This window comes from Motacilla alba, chromosome Z, assembly GCF_015832195.1.
Source record: "Motacilla alba alba isolate MOTALB_02 chromosome Z, Motacilla_alba_V1.0_pri, whole genome shotgun sequence".
Taxonomy (NCBI): domain Eukaryota; kingdom Metazoa; phylum Chordata; class Aves; order Passeriformes; family Motacillidae; genus Motacilla; species Motacilla alba.
Genome location: NC_052046.1, coordinates 59265985 through 59285175, shown reverse-complemented (window position 1 = coordinate 59285175; position 19191 = coordinate 59265985). Strand labels below are relative to the sequence as shown.

The 19191-nt window shown below is 34.8% G+C and overlaps 1 protein-coding gene across 50 annotated transcripts in view; it reads right to left on the bottom strand.

Moving 5' to 3' along the window:
* Positions 1-226: 226 nt before the first annotated feature.
* PTPRD (protein tyrosine phosphatase receptor type D) overlaps positions 227-19191 on the bottom strand; it is a 1163449-nt gene continuing 1144484 nt past the window's right edge. For 48 of the 50 annotated variants that reach the window (XM_038124763.1, XM_038124765.1, XM_038124766.1 and 45 more), the window contains 7 exons: positions 18428-18713; positions 17763-17941; positions 16379-16505; positions 15313-15438; positions 10734-10888; positions 6673-6808; positions 4055-4266 (listed from right to left, as the gene is read on the bottom strand). In XM_038124763.1, the coding sequence (XP_037980691.1) occupies positions 4198-4266; positions 6673-6808; positions 10734-10888; positions 15313-15438; positions 16379-16505; positions 17763-17941; positions 18428-18713 (1078 nt within the window). In that variant the 3' untranslated portion in view covers positions 4055-4197. Of the gene's footprint in view, positions 4267-6672; positions 6809-10733; positions 10889-15312; positions 15439-16378; positions 16506-17762; positions 17942-18427; positions 18714-19191 lie in introns of all 50 variants that reach the window. The other 2 variants (XM_038124811.1, XM_038124761.1) reach the window with 1 other exon arrangement.

The window sequence follows — 19191 nt, the reverse complement described above, 5'->3', positions numbered from 1 at the left end:
TCATGAAACTATGAGAAATTATGCCAAAGGGTTTGCCTATGCTGGCTCAAAGCTTGCTGCTGAAGATGATAAATATTTGCTAACCTAAGAATGCATTTTCCACTGTCCAGCAGCTAGTTAAGAAGATTAATGACTGCTTTGTAGTTTCAATTAAACTCCTTTATCACCAAAAGGGACCAAACAAGTTTTGATTTCAAAAATACTGCTTAAGAAAGAAGACCAGGGCTGCATAACACTGACATTTTATTAGAATTCATCTGTAACAAATGGAACTTGTGTCAGCAAAGAACTGATTTTCATACAGACTTCCTTTTGCCACCAATGTAACGAAGTAAGAAAATAAAAAGCACGCCTTTCATTCTGTAAAACATTTACGCGTACTACTAATTAGAGGTAATTGTATCTTTTTTAACAAGCCATTTTACAAGGTAATTTTTTAAAGTTTTTCAGTCTATGCATCCAAAACAAGAGCAAAGAACACAAGTTTTTTATTATCTTTGTAAAGACACTCCAAGCTTGAATGGCAAAGCCACATAATGGATGGTTATAATGAGAACTGCAGCCTTCTGATATCTGTGGAGTATCAGGGCACCAAGGGGATAAAAAAAAAAAAAAAAGAAAAAAGAAAAAAAAAAAGAAAAATAAACATAAAGAAAAATGGGAAAGAATAAAAGGAAACAAAAAAAGCAGTTGCTTTTTTTTTTTTCCTTTTTACATGTTCTGTGTCTTTTAAATACATACAAGTGGATTTTGTAAGTAATTTCCTACAGATGGGTTCAAGTTAATATTGGGTGTAGAATCAATAGGGCAGTGCATAGTACAAAGGTATATATAGAAAGTGCAAATCTCCTTAGAAGGTCACTCCTTCCCCCAGCCATCTTCTCCGCTATCTAACCACTCAAATAAATTTTTTAAAAAGAGCTAAATTAAACTTTTTTTATAAATCATTTTTAATATATTTTGTGATTTTTTTCCCATTGCAACTAATTACAAAATTAGACATAACTACACATACAGACGTAAATAATAGCACCGTACTGGTTATGCTGATGAAACCAATTTTAAGCTTGGAAATGTATAATGTATGTAGACAAAGATGCTCACAATTTAAATTAACTGTAGAATGCATGTATTATACAGAAAGTGGAATGCACATCAATGATGCTAAGAGCTATCGTAAGAAACAAAAAAGCTGAAAGGAGAATTCAGTTGTACAACAGTTTTTCTCATAAATTGGCTCTGCTTTTTTTGTATTTCTTTTACTCTCTTATTTTTGTTGGAGCTTGCAAGGCAGTCTGCTAGGGAAAATGCACTGATCTTTGTAAAGATCCAGTGTGCAGGAACCTTCCTTAGTCTATGTTTTCAAAATCACATGTTATTTTGTATTTCTGAATTCCTATATTTGAGTTGAAGAACATGACCACACAACATAACCTGGCATTTCAATAACTATTTCAACATATAGATCAAGAAAGAAGAAGAGAAAGAAACATAGTGCACATTCTTCTCTGGTTCAGATGTAAGTTATAGAATCTCATTCTGAGGTAGCCTTCTATAATACTTCTATTCCATATATATATATATATATATATATATATATATATATATATATATATATATATATATATATATATATATTTCTGTTTTGATTTTTTTGGTTTGGGTTTTTTTTCATTACAAAAGTGCTCAAATACAATTGCTGGAGTTTGGTCTTTCTTATTTTTATTTCTCATAGGAGTGGGTAAATTGGAAGAAGAACTAAAAATTTTGAGGCCACATGGAGAAGCCACAGCAATACTCCTATTTGAAACCCCAAATAAAGCATCTTTTGATGCTGATGTACTAACAATGGCAGAACACATGGTGACCAAGGTCAATGTAAATGGCATTCTAGAAAGGGTCTCAAAAAGTATTTTGTGCTGTTTAGAGAATTTTCCTTTTTCCTGGAATAAAATCTGTCAATCTCCAATATGTCATGTGGGCTCAGTCTTGCTAGCCTTACATGAACCTTCCCACTGAAAGCAAGGGTTTGATTTTAGCAATCTGTTGACACAAGTGAATGAGCAGGACTTGGCCCAAAATAAATTTGAAAAGAAAAAAGAAAAAACAAAAGAAAAAAAAAAAAAAGCATAAGCACTGCTGATGCCAACTACTGCTACTGTGCTGCTACAGCTCGGCAATGACAGATAACACTACAACCAGTGACAAAGTGGGTTTGAAAAGCCAACCAGAAACAGATTTCTAATTTGTGGGATATTCTGTTATTAGAAATGTAGAAGGATAAAGGGCCTTGACTACCTATGTGTTTTGGGTTATCATTTATTACCATCCATACTTGATTAGAAACTGGAAATGCATATTTTTCAAAATGTCTGGTACATGTATTAAAATGTTTGAAAAAAGAACAACAGAGATATAAACAAACTAAACTAAATACAAATGAAGGCTAACTGAAAGAAATACTATTCAAAATAGGCATCAAATATAAGGCACTCTAAATGTAAAATTAAAATAAACCCCAGCATCCCCAAACAATGCTGTATGCCACAAAACATTTGATTTCACAGAGCAATGTGTGTTTGGCTTTGCCCTGTTCATATGATAAATGTAAATTATATAGCGCACACTATAGACAGTATACTATTTAATACAATTTTAAAACATCTTAATACCTAGTATATTACAACATTCTCCCCTCCTAAAGGGATATGCACTGACCTTTCCCACATGCACACCTCCTACATTTAATAATATGGTTTCTTATTGCACTATAGTGTTACAAATATTGAACTTCACTTGAAGCCTAAATCACATACTGTGTGTGCGTGTGTGCATGTGTTTTCTCTGATGTGTGCAGGTGTGTGTGTTCAAGTGGAAATGTGGATAGAAATATTATTTGGGATAGAGATGGCATTCAAATATCAATGATGTGCATTCCTCACTTCCCTTTGAAACAGAAGTTTATGGACCTTAAAAATACAGAGATGATCAAATTGTAGTCTGATATAATTGTAGTATGTGGAAAAACTTTCCCAATGCTTTCATAAATCCAGGTACATAAAGACTGATATGTTTATGTGCATGTGTGAAAATCTGTATCTGAATCCATCTGTATTCTCTGCAACTATACAGAGTCAAAAAAGGGTAGACAGTAATACATATATATATATATATAAAAGAGAGGGTGTGAGTGTGCATGTGCATATGTGTGCGTGTGTGTGTATGTGCTAGCAGCATCTTTATACTTTGCGCCTCCCTGTTGATTCCAAAATAAACCAAAAGCCCCATTTTGATTTAACTGATTACAATGAATATTTTCTTAAAGGAAAAAAAACCAAACCAAATAAAACTAGAAAATTCGTATCTAACAAGACTGTGGTACTGTAGGACTGCACAAAAATGTGCAAATTTTCAAAGGATCTAACATTTCTACAGCACAATATTACAGATAACAGTTCTACAGCTTAAAAAAAATCTACATTTTTAAACAAAAATATTAACAGTTATGCAACCTTTTCTTTAATTCTCTTAATCGAATGATAGATTCTTGTTAAAAAAAGGAAAAAGTTTACACAGTTAAAAATGAAGCACAGGTCAGCAGTATCTTTACAATACTAAAAAACTAAATCAAGGACTTTCTTTTTAAACATTCCCACATTTTCCCTTAAGTGTTATGATGAGCAGTAGGATGGGAAACAGTGATGTTGAAGTAAAGAGTCCGCTTTTTTTGAGAAGCCGGAACCCAACCTTGCAACAAACATCTTGCACTGAACTGCAGTTCTCAAAACTCCTCCTTGCAAAATCATGTCATCCTGAATAAGATGATCACTCTTTCTGATTAAATTTCCTCTTCCCTTTAACTTCAACCAATGTCGAACCCTTGAGGTATCTGTAAACGAAATCTTTCAGACGCCTCAGTGGTCAGGATTCTTTTATTATGGTTAGGTTATTAAACTGTGAATTCTTGGTCCACATGGAATACTTCTTGTTGGGTGGGGTTTTTTTTTGTTGTTTTTCTGTTTTATATATCCCCAATATTTTGTTCATCTGTTTCTTTTTTTATTATTTTTTATTTTATATATCCCCAATAATTGCTCCTTAGCTAAGAGTTAAGAAGTACTTCTAAAGCACATTGTATGGCTCAGAAGCGGCTCTCTGGATCTTAAAGGGCCTGCAATAAAAATCCACAATGGGTTTTTATGTTGCATAGTGATCAAAGCTGCCCAGATACTCCAGTGCGGCTCGATAGCAGAACTGGTATTGATCCTAGGGAAAGAAAAATAGAAAACAAATGCATCAAAAAGTCAGCTTGTTGGTTGGTTTCTAGTTTCTTTCAAATAATAACGAGTATTTTGTAGCTACAAACAAATATACTGCAGAGACATCTGCAGTTCAGCAATATTCACTTGCTGACACCAACAGAAAACCACTCTGAGTTACAACAGATGAAGATAAACACTCATTTAATGCAACAACATTTTCCACAAAATGCAGCTTCTTTTTGTGCAGAGACTATATACCCACCTACTGACAGTCTATTACTCTGGATTGAACCAGTATCAGCATAAAGCTTTCTTCTGATAGGAGCATGCTAGGATGCTTTGCTCCCAAGTATTTGCAAATAAGTAGCAAAATAAACAATGAATTCTACAGCTAATGCAACACATGAAGTAAAAAGGTCCATCACAGCTTGAATATGGAATTCTGTATGGAAAACCATCAGGTTAATAATCATGTAAAGAAAGCCAAGGGAATTCCAACCTTTCAGTAATAAAGGCTTTGATGAAGGTATGAAGATACCTTGGCCTGTGGCAAGAAAAGGACCTAAGGAGAAATATGGATCTAAAGGATCTTATTCACATAAAACAGACTTCATTTCAACCTATACCTGTAAGTAGAGAGAAGTTTAGTGTGGTGAGAAATTTTCTTATACCTCAGATGAATCCAACATTTGTAAGTTGGTGTTATTCTCACCTCCATAAAGCAGTTCTTTTGCACATTTTGCACATTGCAAATGTTGCACACTTACACTAAAATGGCACATCTATGTACTTATTGCCAACTGCCATTCTTGGTTTAAATGGTAAAAAGTAAAATATTTAAAAAAAACAAACATAAACAAAATTGCTCCAAAAATACCAGGGATGTCTGTTTATTTTTCTGACAGTGCTATGTGGAACTGCACAGGTTGCAGTTGTTAAGACCTCAATTAAAATTCTTTTAGAGGCCAGGAAACTAATCAGATATTTGCTTCACTGAGGTGGTACGATTACTCATAGCTCCTTTCTGTTAGTTGGAATAATTAGAACAGTGGCAGAATACATTACACATATGCCTGAATTTTAAGTGTATGTGTGGTCCACATGGAAGTGCTTTGTTTAATAAGGATTAGATTTCCTGGTAGTTTATAACAGTGAATGAGAGATTTGTTTGCCACAGAATCCTGGAAGAAATGTGTACAGAACACCTCTGCTTTCAGCAGTGGAGATGAAGGGCAGCATACAGAAGTAAGTCAAAGCAGGGGGAGGGAACGTATATTGCAGAATTGAACTCTGCATTTGTCAGGTAAGCTCAAAGAAGCATAGTTTTCTATATACTTTAGTTATTTCTTGCAGCCAAAATGACAGAAAGCAGTAATTTTTCATTTTGCTTATCCAGAAAAATGATGGTAATGGAAAAGAAATGGAATTAACTCTTCCGTATGGTCACAGTGATTTACTTGGCTAACTGACAAAATTAAAAATAAATATCTGTATTTTTCATATAAGCTTTTATGAAGTTGTCTTAGAAGTAAAATTACCCAGCTTCTACAGAACAAGTTTAACTTTCTTATGGAAAATGGCAAACTCTGGGGAACCATCTTAAATTTCATAGACTTAATTTAAAGGCCAGTGTCAATCAAATTATACTTAATAAATGTGTGATCTAAAATGTTTCTCTTCTCTTTCCCTTTTTGTTGGTTCTCCTAACCTATTGGCTCTGGTTTACTCCAGGTCTTCTGCTCAGAAATTAAGGCAAAAATTACGCACATTAACTGATAATATTTAAGCATTCTTGATGACGGGACAGATTTCCAAGCATACAGGCCCAGGTAACTGGTCTATATGGCTTACCACTTCTTTATTTCTCTATGCCACACTTAATAGCATAGAAAGTATTTACACTATAGTTACCCTGAATGCTAAATTTACCATTATGATTTTCAGGCCAAAGAGCCACTTGCTTGGTGACACAAAAAACCATGAAAATAATACAGTGTCAGTCTGAAGATATAATCAAGAACTTGCTCCCAGGGAGGGAAAAAAAAATCAGTAGATCCACCTGCAGAAACAATTTGCCTGCTTCTCTACTACCACTTCTTTCTGCCAGGGAACAAGGATCAAATAAAAATGTGTGATGCTTCACAAATGGATTTTCTTAACTACCATAATTTAGGATCTGCTATTGAAATTATTTTTTTTTTCTTTCTCATCTTGCAGTAACTACTGCAATAACAGGAAATAGTCCTTGCAATACCTTCATGGTAGATTTTACCCTGTAGTCACAGGGCCAATATATAGCTTCAGATATAACCGTAAGCATGTTTTTACAGTCTCTATCTGTGCATATTTTTGCTTGTGTAAATACCATTTCTTTTCCATCACCATTGCATAAGGATACTGTTTTGCTCACCTCTGTCTGTACCATGGCTGGCCGCTGTGTCCTTAACATTTTGACAGTCTGGAAGATGTCTACAACACCTTCATATCTCATTCTTTCTAACACAATGCTCAGGGTTATGAATACTCCAGTTCTTCCAACACCCGCACTGTTGAAGTAAATGAAGAGGAAATAAAAGGAAAAAACAAATGTTAATTGACAGTTAATGCTGAAAGAATTGGCTGACAAATTCTTTGTGGTTACAACACACCATATGTGTATAAATTTCTATATGGGGAAAGGCTCACTAAGCAAAATTCCACAGCAAATTACCACATTGCATTCAAAATATAACTGCACTCAAGCTAACCTTACATCTACTGAGTACATCCAGACTCCCCAGTCTTCCTTGCAAAGACTCGGTTTGTTCATCCAGATATACAGTAATCACTGCATGGTGAAGGCAAATGTTAACATTTGTTGCCAATAACATACATTGGAACTGACAAGAGAAAATGAAGGCAAAATGCATTTTACTGCTTGCTTTACTTTAGTTTGTCATGTATATGCCCTGTTTTGTACATCTTCACTGTGTTATTTTACCTTTTACTTTAAGTTAGAAGTATGGATGTTCATGGTCCAATTCAAATAATGGACAGAGAAAAATCTCACTTCAGGTCTTATTCAAGTCTGGCAGTCTGGATCTTTGCTTTCCAATGCTGATATACATTTACCATGTTTAGTCTTAAAAATATTCTTTGAGTATATATGTGGCTTGTTTGCTCTCTGTTCTGTCCTGCGTTTCTGCTATTAGCTTTAACCCTCAAGAAGTGATGGAAATTCTTGCCATCAATAGAGCCAAGAGCTGTCAGCTTTTAAAATTAAACAATCACTTATTCATGGCAATTATCCTTTGCAAAAGGGACAGGTAACTACACAGGAAAAAAGACTTTCTAAATCTGAACTTGTATGGATGGAAACCAAGCAACTTGTTATCTCACTGTTGATGCTAATAATTTCACAAGCTTTTCTCCAGCCAGATAATCTTGGAAAGCTGAATATTTATGAGACCTATTCACCAGACAGATGAATGGAAGAGCATGAACAACAGGGAAATCTTGAACAACTCTTGAATGTTCATATGAACTACGACAGAAATCCAGCAAACTCACAAAACTAGTGAGGAAATTGAATGCTCAAATTGTATGATGGTATTTTAGTGTTTGGTCTCTTTCAGAGCTCTTCTAGGGCTATTAGACATATGCAATTGGATTTATCAATTTTGCATAGGCTGCGTGCCTTCAGATTGCTGAAGCCAAAGGACAACTGACATGCCACTTGACAGAATATCATGTCAGTGGCGATTTACCTATATGGTATAATAACAGTCCTGGACATCTAAAGCAATTGCAGTGTAAGGTACCTGATGAGGTAAATTAGACAGTTAGTACTTAAGAAATATCCTGAAAAATCCTGGAACCTGCTCGTTGGAACCAGCTTGAACTTTACAGACCTGATGACAGTGTGATCTAAACTAACTAGAGCCCAGAAAGTGACCAGGATAATGAAGACAGAGTACCATTTCACATCATCCTGCTCTGTCATTTAAATATTAAAAAAAAATATTCTAAAAGTGCCAGAGGATTCTGGCCTCATACATTTGACAAATCTTTGTTACTTTTAAAAAATTACTAGGAAATCTCAAGCAAAAGTAAAAAATTCCTTTGTTGTCTTAGGTACTTAAAAAAATCAGGATGTGTCTCCAGGAGAGACTTAATGAGGAAGAGAAACTAATATGGAAGCATCTCAATGCTTGCAAATCCCAATTGGTCATCAAGTGCAATGTCTTGAGAAAAGCCTGTAGGAAATTGATCCTCTTCCCCTTAGAGTGGCAAACATACTTTAACATTGGAACAAATCCTATCCAAAAATGCTTAGGATTTCTAGAGCAAAGAAATCCTTCATGATGCATTATGACTCCCCATGATTTGTAATTTAGCCTAGAAACTGAGTTGAGATGCATTAATGAACTATGTGGATGCACTGATTTTTTTTGTAAGAGAGAAGAGTATATTATTACAAATACATCTTGACTGCATTCTGGAAAAGGTCTTCCTCAGTCTTGAGCTAAAAGCTGGCATAAAAAGACTATAAATATCTAATATCAGTTGAAGTGAAAATTTTGCTTCAAGATGAATAGACCATTGCTCTCTTAAATAGTTTTAAGTATCTGCCTCATGAGGTTAGAAATTTTTTAATTCAACACACTGGTCTATTTGTAAAAATGATATGGAAGAAGAAAATTTAGAATAGTGGGTTTGGGGGGTTTACTGTGTAACAGAGAAAGCAAGCTTGTGAAAATTGTATAGAGTGTAAAGGAGACCCAAAGGAAGTGACACTAGGGGAGCTTTAATTCACTGTATAACCCATCACAGTATGAACTGGAGGCATTACTTCAGTTATTCCTCAGAGACTACAAAAGCACAGGTATCCAGGATCTTGTGTTTCCTGAAAGAAATAAACTTACTAATTTGCTAGGGACGCTTCCTATTCATGTAAGTTGAGTAACACTGGCAATGATGATTATTAGCATTAGCAGTCCCTAGTCATTACAATAATGATAAAGACGTTTAAAAACCAAGCCATGGTTAGTTACACTGCATTTGACTTTGTTTCTAGCAAAGTCAATGGTAGAAGTCCATAACTTTACCATGAAAGATCACATCTATTTGGGAGGGATATGTAATGTACTGTAAGCAGTATTTACTGTAGTCACAAGTGGACAGGTCTGCATGGTACAAAGAACCTAGAATAAAAACACCGCTTTGCTTTCTTATCTACATAAAGGCATAAATATTGCTTACTCCTGTTCTCTCAAAACTCATTAATGTTGAAGAATAAGACTTATTCTTATCTGGGTTGTTCTTTATCCCCCTTGCGTAATGAATCCCAATCAGTGCTCTGCAGTGCTATTCTCCTCAGCAGCCTATAAAAATTTTTAGGCATGCAAGAAAAGTAGGATTCAAGTATTCCAATTCATTTATTTCGTCTGTCTTTCAGATTAGATGATCATAAAGAACTCAACTTCTGTTTACCCCTGACTTTGGAAAGATGAAAATTTCTCTCCCTCTGTTTACTAGGCTCTAGTGAACTCATTCATTTGTCTTCATGATAGTATTGGGGCACTACTTGGCTTGCAGTAAGAACTTGCAACTTGTGTCAGTATTTTGCATCTCTGTTATATAAATAATAATATTTAATCTACAAAAATAATTTCATATTACAAAAATGAGTATCTAAAATCCTAATGGAATTTATAGAAAACAATTTATTAAATAAGAGATAAGAGATAAAGATATTATTTTTGGCCATCTGCTATAGACTCTAGAATACTGTAGAGGAAATAAATAAAAAATACAAGAATATTAAAAAACCCATGCTGGATTATTTCTAACCACCATGCAAGCTGTTTTCATCTGCATATCAATTGCAAAGGAGGGAAGTCATCACATCAAAAATGAGCACAATGTTCTGAAGCTAGAATTCATCAACTCAAACCTCAATGATTTCTTTGACAGGCAAAATTTCTAAACGCCACTTTCTATTCCATTCCCTTTCTTGAGATAGCTAGCGTTTGCGTTTTTTTGCCTCATCTTGATTGCAACAAATGTGCCACTGAGGTGTAACTAGCTTGTTTGCAGCTAATAATTCCCACCAAAGTAAAAGCCTCACTTTTAATTTCTAGTGGAAAAAATATCAGATGTAGGAGCCTGTGATAAGGCTCTTCCTATGCCTTCTGTGTGCAGCACTAACCAGTCTGCTTTTATGCTGCATTAGAGGCATTTATAAGTGAAAAATTTATGTGTTTCCACATATTTCTGAATAACCATTTTTGTATAAATGAAATATCACAGAACATTCCCATTTCATAAAGCAGTTCATGTTGTTCCGTTTTAGATCCTCTATTTGATTACATTATATAATAGTTAACCTCTGAAATGCTGTTCAAATATACATGTTCACCACAATCAGCAATCAACTTTAGAAAAAAACCAAATCTGCATATAATTTGTTTTTAAGCTTTGTTTACTTACCTGCAATGAACAGAAATTGGTCCATCCTGACCAAATTGCTCTTTTGTTTTATGCACTTGGCCTATGAAATCAATAAATCCTTCTCCGGACTTTGGCACTCCTTGTTCTGGCCAGTCAGTGAACTGGAACTGCCTCACTGTTCGGGACTGACCATCCTTTAACAAAAGACACAAATAAAGCATCTTGCTGTGGCTTTAAGTTGGTCAGTGAATAATCATAAAGACAATCACAAAATAAGGATGTTGAGAGGAGCTGAGGAATGGCTATGATTACATTTATGGCAACTCTTTCAACTGCAGTACTACTATTGAAGGTTTTGTATCAGTCTAGGAGTATTATTATGAGTTTCATTAACAATATTGCATGGATTCTCTTCCACACTGCATAGGAGAGTTGTCTGGCATTCTGATGGTGTAAAAAGTGTGCCTGAGGCCAAAGCCATAATAACCCCACCAGAGTATATGACTTTTTTGGTATATTATGTTTTGAATCCTATGGACTACAAATTCCTTTATATACAGATCAGGTAGAATAAGGTCATCTAATCTGACTTTCTGTTTCTGAGATATGCTCAACTACTTCACAGCAGGACTATCTTTACTGATAAGACTTGTTTAGTCATTGCCCTCCTTGCAGATGTTATCTTTAATAGTAAGCTGCTTTCTATGAGGTGAACATTTTTCCTGGAAGAAGATGGATAAACAAGCCAGTTGTTTAACAAATTTCCCTTCAATAATTATTCATTTAATTCACTAACAGCTTGGGAGTTAGTTAAAATTAAGAGGAAGGGCTTCCTTTCTCAAAACAAGCCATCTGAAGCTCTTCAATCCCTGTGGTTAGGAATACTAACAGTATTTTTTTTAAGTGCAGAATACAGCATCATAGCTATTTTTATAATGAAGCCACTGGAACTACTAAATGCCAACTTGTGCTGTTTAATGTCTAAAAAGTCAGGACACAGAAAAATGCAACAAAAATGAATAAAACAAATTTGTTCTGCATTTTCAAACATTGATGATTTTGACACTGTCAATCTGCACAACTGTAATGTTCAAAATCATGGCAATATGAGCTACCAATATTAACTGGTGCCTGTAGACATCATGTTTTCTAAGCACCTACCCTGTCATGTCTTCAAAATGGTCTTCTATGTGAAACTCATGAAAAAATGAATGTTCTTCCAAGTAAAACTCATTAAAAATTGACATTATTACTAGAGATTCCCAACAAAAAGCAGCAAGTTACGCTGGAGGCAAGAACAATCTTTCTCTCTTTTTCCTTAGACCACAAGCATTCAACTGTTATAGACCTTTGAAATGATATAGAAGTGATTTTAAATATAATCAAAGGAAACCCCAATAATTTGCTTTTATATTTCCTCCGGTTCTGTGGGATTTTGCCTCCTGTGTTTCAGATGAGCCAGGAAAACAGAAAAATGTGTGTGTGTACCAGCAACTACTCCATGAGAGGACACCCATACTGTGTACTTCCACTAGATCACTGTGACAATTTAGTGGCCTGTATCTGTGAAACACTTTTCTGCACTTAAACAAATATGTAATGTTTGAAAATGTTCACCCAATTGGGTTTCTTGTAGGCATCAACACAAATAACTAAATGTTTACTTCCAAAAATGGCATTTTGTTAATACAAACATCTCTGATAATGGCTTCCATAATCCTATTTTCTCCAAAAAAGGCATAATGAAATTGCATCCTCCAGATAGCCTTAGGCAGATGATATACATTTATCAAGTAGACACAAGTACAGGTTATTCCCTTCAGAATAACCTTCCATTCTTTTAAAGTAAAGAAAGAAAACCTGAAATCTGACTTACTTGCAACATGCTGTTAAGTAGATGGAAACTATTCAGCAGTTTATGACCCTGATAGGACTTACACTAAATAACAGTAACTTTTTCCAGGTAGAATAAGTAAGGAAGACACTTTTTAAGTCCAGTCTGTCACTGGAAAGTAGACACATTTCTCTGTCATAAATAGATCTAATGGTAAATATTTCTTTTTTGGTGTGTATATATCAACTGTATTAGTATGTTTCACGATTTAAGTAACTCAGTATTCCAATGCAAGACTGTGAAATGACAATAACCTCTGTTATTTAATGTTATTTAATGAGCAAAGAAGTAAAGTTACTTAGTCAACGTTAGACTAGCATTAAAGCATATGGGGAACTGATCTGCAATTTCTTACAGCTCCCTCTGCTACTGACATTATAAAGAGTGTTGATTTTTTAAATGAGATTCTTGCCAACAGCAGACCAGACACAAATGCCAAATTTTATTAAAATCTTTACTTTTAAATACTGTGACAGTTTGCAGTTAGTTATCAAAATAAGTACTTCCAAATCCCTGTGTGGCACAGTGGGCTTTCAATGTTTTATCCTGTTTAGTGGCTGACTGTTTGGATTTATTCTTCCTCTTCACAGGGGATATTCAATTGTCTTTTGATTACCCTTTAGAATTGATAATACTCTCTTACAGCTATCACTAATAGTTTAGCCTTAAATAAGGCTGGCCCAACATATTGACCTCTTGAGTTTCCAGAGAAAGTGAGTACAAAGCAGTTAGAAGCAATAACTTGAAACAGTTACAGAGGTCAATTTCACCATATGACAATTCACAGTTCAGTTTCAGAAATGAAAGAGAGTTCCACACCAAACGCTTGCTGCTGGCACCTACAAAGGTACAGTGCCTTGTTTTTTGTCCTTGTAGAATAAATGGTCATCTTGGCTCTGCCAGAACATGGATGGTATTGCAACAGTACAGATAGATTTGAAGATGAGAGGGAGAGTGGACATTTGCAATCACTCCAGCATTTACTCTTCTTTGAGTGCAATAATTTAGTCAAACGATTTCAATTACTGGGTGTGACAGCCACAAAAGCCTAACTAGAGGAAAACTATAATGTACAGTTTGGTAAGTATTTCCCACTCCTTCCAGTAAATTTGGAGGGAGCTATAGTTTTCCAGCATAACTAGAAAATTTAGGATGGTGCTGTCAGCTCACTGAGGAGTTTAACAAAATTTGGACCATCAAGATAAAGAAGTTCTTAAAATCTGAGAAGCAGTAACATGTGACAGTAAAATGTTACATCAGGACTTCAGTGTGCTTAATGCTTTCTAAAAGAGGCTTATTAATATCAAGTCAAATAAAATTAATTCTGGTAAATTTTATTATTTAATTATTTGACCCTTTACTGGTTTGATAGCTGTAGGTAAGCAGACTTCCCTAAATATTCTACTTCAATAAAAAGTCTTGAATGAATTTTTTTAAAATATAAAATACTTGGGGACACTTAGATTACAGCTATGGCTTTTTGTGGTAGCGGTTATTTTGTGATCAGACCTTTGTTAACTATGTCACATAATAACTCTTCCAACTTGAGACAGACTTTTAATAGAAAATCAATTAAAACTATCAGGATATTTGCAGTGAAATTGGATTTGACTATCTCTGCTTGTAAGTGTGTTTAAAGACTGATGCTAGGAGCCTGTTCTCCACTTTTCTTAAGCACAAATAGGCTCGAGAAGATATGAGCCATATGATTATTACTACATTTCAAATACAATGAAAATCAGATCCAATGTATCTATAGTTCCTTTACAAAAATCTACACCTGAATCTCATTTGCCAAACAAAAGGTTCATATGCTCACTTGATACAATATTAGCAATACTACCCAATTTTATTTGTGGTTCACATTAAAAGCAGTGGTCGAGCTAACCATGAGGAAGTGTAATATTTCAGATGTTGACAGGCAACTCAGAGTGGCCACTCATGTTATTCCTGGACACTACATCCTGCTATTTTGCTTGAACAAGTATTATTCCACAGTGCCTACAGAAAGAGAGGCTGACAGTATGTTTTCCTGCCACACAGACTGAAGTGTTAGAAACCAAGTCTGAGAAATGCCAAATATATTAAAAATTTATGTATGTTTAATCTTATATGAGTACTCCACGTTGGACTCAGGAATTCAGATAAGAAATGAAGTATGAAAATGAGGATGCTAAGGTCACAGCCGCATGTATCTACTCTGCAGATATACTAGAGAGCTGAAAATATACTACATGAAAAATCAAATTATAATGTGCAAAGCTTGTCCAGCTTTTCCTACGAATGTCATTTGCTTCGCAGTTTTAAAATCTCAGTATATTAACCTTCATACTCACTCACTCAGCCTCAAGGGTGGTGCAAAACAACAAAACAACACTCTTGCTGTTGTTGCAAAAATTGTACCCAATAATGATCAAGGGGAAAATGAGGAAGAAGAGGTAAATAGTTCTCAAATAATCTAATGCATTTTGGCACAAATAGTTCAGAACTATAAAATTGTGCTGCCCAGATGCTAGATCTGAATGAAGTCAATCATTCCTACAGAAAAATCCCATTTATTTAGAAATAACTTCATCTGATCTTTTATTATTGCTTGTAGAAAGTCTATCTCTAGGGTTTTCTTTATAATAATAAAAATTCTAAAAACCCCGAACACAGAAAATAAAAAGAAATAAACATTTTCTTTTAAACTTATGGAACAAATGTAATGCTATGTTGACTTACCCTTGCATCTGTAACCTTGAATTCCCTCAGAATATACTGTGGCATGTTGTACTCTGCCATTGGATCTACCACAAAATACTGATATCTGGCTGAGCGCTCCGCAGGCCAGTACTGATGGCATTTTTCCTATGAAATAACAAAGTAAAATACATTTCCTATTACTTGAGAGCACTACCACAAACTGGTATAAACCCTTTTTTATTCAGCTAAGTATAATATTCACTGAAAGTGTCAATACTGTCAGGAACATGAGCTGCTTGGTTGGTCTAGAGTAAAAAATTATCTTTAATACTGCATTATGAGAGGTTTCTCATTGGTTGCCGTATATCGCAACTCGCTTATACTTCTGCTCAGTTTTACTGTCTATCAGTGACAAGAGCTCTGCTTAATCTAATTTCCATGGATAATTTTAATCTCAGTTTAAATCTTGATACCACCTTCGGTTTTCTTCCTTTTTGCTTGTTGGAGCAAGCAAAGTCCCCCCAGCCTCAGTCACTACTCTATCTCTGCATCCACTAGCCATATCCTAAATAATCTCTTTTCTCTCAAGACACATGGTCTGACTCAGACTTCACTTATCAGATGCCAGCTTTCTCTTGACGTAATCCTGTCCAGATAGCAGACTGCTTTGTTCCTTCCAGTAGATAGAGTACCAATGAAATGAGTTTAGAACTGTAAACTGGGGGATGAAACTTTAATGTGCAGCACAGAACACACGGAAGACATTCAGATCTAAAAAATACCACACTTTCTTTTATCATTTTCACAAGGAGATGCTGCAAAAGTGAAGTTTCCAAATAAGAGATCTTTCTTTTTCAGTACACAGCAATGGTCTCTCTTGCTGAATCTCAGTGTGTCCCGCAACAACCCGCCACGCCTAGTTTGTCCATTGCAACACATCAACAGATTGGAAAAATTTACACCTATGACCAGGAAGGCCACTCCTATTTCAAAAAGAGAAGGAACCAAAATTCTCATCTTAAGATATTCCTAAGAATGAAATATTTTAATGAAAAGAGCTGCTGTAACCAACACTTTAGTAAAGGAATATTAGAGCAGTACTTACTCTGCCCATTTCTCGTAGCTTAGTGAGCATGACCACAATTGTAGAGTTATGCTCCCAGAGCATTCTCCAGAAGTCTTCAGTTGTTTCTGCTAAAGGACCCTGTGTAGCTATGTAAGCTTTTTGTTGTCTATGTAAAAAAAAAAAAAAAAAGGAGATTAAGTGTATTATTTTGGATTCACACTCATGTTCTTTGCTTATATGCAAACATTATCTGGGGGTAAAATGCATATATTGTTAATAATGAGAACATTAAAACCTTATTATGATTGTTTAATCAAACTATGGCTTTTTATTTTTAGAACTTTGAGAGGAAAATTACTCTGTTAATATTATGATGTATGACTTTATCATTATTATTTAAATTTTAATGCAACTCTAATTGCTCAATTTTGTGTGCTGTAAAAAGCACTCAAGAAGCACTTAGTTGTGCTGGTTCATTTTATAGAAATAACTGTCTAACAATCTATTAAGTTTAGGAATTATAGCATCAAGCAGTTTCTTTATTAACTTCATTTCAACAGTCTGATGCTTCCAGCAAAAGTAAGGCAGGAAGAAAATCTGGGAACGCAGTGTGAATTTCCAGGCCCTAATATTCTACTAGGGAAAGCTACCACCAAAATGTTGAAAGATTGGATCAACAGCCTTATAAGATGATGATCAGTTTGTGTAGCTCCTGCTTCTTTCAAGCAACAGCAATACCTTTGCGGGTGATAGTGGAGATGAAGTTTATTTTCAATTATGAGCTGAGGCTCAGAAAATTCACTCTGTGGATATGGATACTCAGAAACACCTAAACTACGGCAAAAATAGGCAAATGATGCCATTTCCCTTTCATGTCCTTTTCAACCAGCTGTTTTAAGTCAGCTGAGGGCATATTGCTCCATGTTGTCATGACGATGCCAGTGGGCTGCACATTTGTTTATATGCAAAAGGCCTTTGTTGGTTAGGTCAAGTCCTAGGCAGTGTTCCAAGACTGTAGGTTATCACCTTGACACACAGAGTGTATCTCCTGTATCTTATTTATATAGATCCTTTTAAGCAGAAAAACTGTGAAGAAATAGGGGTCCAAATCATGAGCATGCTTGAAGTCTCATTAGCTTTCAGCATGGAAAGCATACTGAGAGCTCTCATTGGCTTAAACACAGGTAAAAATGTAATATTTATATGTAATTTTTACATAGATTCTATGTAATTTACAAAAATTTCCTATATTACATGGGAAAAAAGTATAAACCCTTTACTAAAATTTTAAGAAAAAATCCAATCAAGCCCTGAACAGACAAAGAAATTACTAGATTTCTACACTGTTATTTTCAACATAATTACATAAACAATTTTATAAATTTTTAAAACAGTAAAGATAAGAACACATCACTTTTTGTACCTGTATCCATCAATGAAACTGGCATTAATATAATCAGAGCCTTCTACTCCTCGGATAGGCTGCAAGCATACCCTTGTGGATTCATATGGCATAATATTGACAAGGCGATTTTTGAATTTATTACATGGAAGATTGGCACTGATGAATCTTGAAGTGTGAGCCTTAGAGCTAGCAAGACGCTGTTGAAGACAAGTTAAAATAATTAAGGCCAGGTATAACCAAGACAAGTGACACTATCAGGTTTTATAATTTCTGCTCAGTTGCCATTAATGAATAATTTCAACTTCAGATGCTTACTTTTCCATATTCTATTACATTACCCAAATATTTGTAAAGCTTCTTTAATACCTTTTAAAAGTACAATGTCTGCTCTATTAGTGCATTTGGACAAATTCCAGTATTAAACCACTACACAAATACATATTTCAAGATACAGGAACAATAAAGGAACAGCAAGGTTAAATCACCCTCAACTGAAGGGTTCTTGTCCAGACACCCATTGAGAATTGAATCATACTTTTTAGAAGAAACCATCTTCCTAATTCAAAATTTTAGTCTAATGGTGTCTTTTATCTTCTTATTACTGGAAACAAGTGGTGGAGAACAGAGCAGCTTCAGTGTTACATCATTTGGTTTTGGTCACCCACAACATAAAATCCCAGTACCTTAAATTCCAGTTCCATTCCTGTGACATTCTCTCCTGTTTCTATCTGTGTCAGCTTCTGGATATATGCATACAGGTTTCTGGCTGGCACTTCGGTATTTCCACATGTCACTGCTTCCAGCAGTGCATCATGGATAAAGATGTATTGGTCCTCAGTTTGAACCATGTAATTCCTCTGTGCTCTCATTAGAGTTACGTGGCCATAAATATCTACAGTCTTTTCATGCTTTATTCTCTCTAACATGGCATCTATCACAATGAAACAGCCAGTCCTGCCGACTCCAGCACTAAAAGAAATGAACACGGGAGAGAAAACATGGACTGCTTCATTCACTGTGCTTACTTTTACATCATTCAAGATTTAAAGTTTTGTAATGCTGATTTAAATAGCGCATGTTTCTGAATATGAACATCAGATTTTATGAAACAGGTTGGTGCTCTGAAATAAGTAAACTCCTTAAATATCCATTAAAAGCAATTGAGAATGCTTGTATATGAGATCTTTGCAACTTGTAGTTTCAGGTTTGACTATAACAGAAATAAAACACCTTGCAACATGTTCTCAAGATGTATGCTCTTAAAAATGGAAATTACTGGAGATGATAAATACTCTAACAATTCAAGCTTTATTTGTAGCATGATTTCTAAGTCATTAAACATGCTGTTGTTGCTATTCTCTTTACAGGGGTAAATTTATTGGCAAACAATAATCTAACAAATTAACAAAATCTAACAAAAGAAAATGAGTCTTACATATTTTTATTA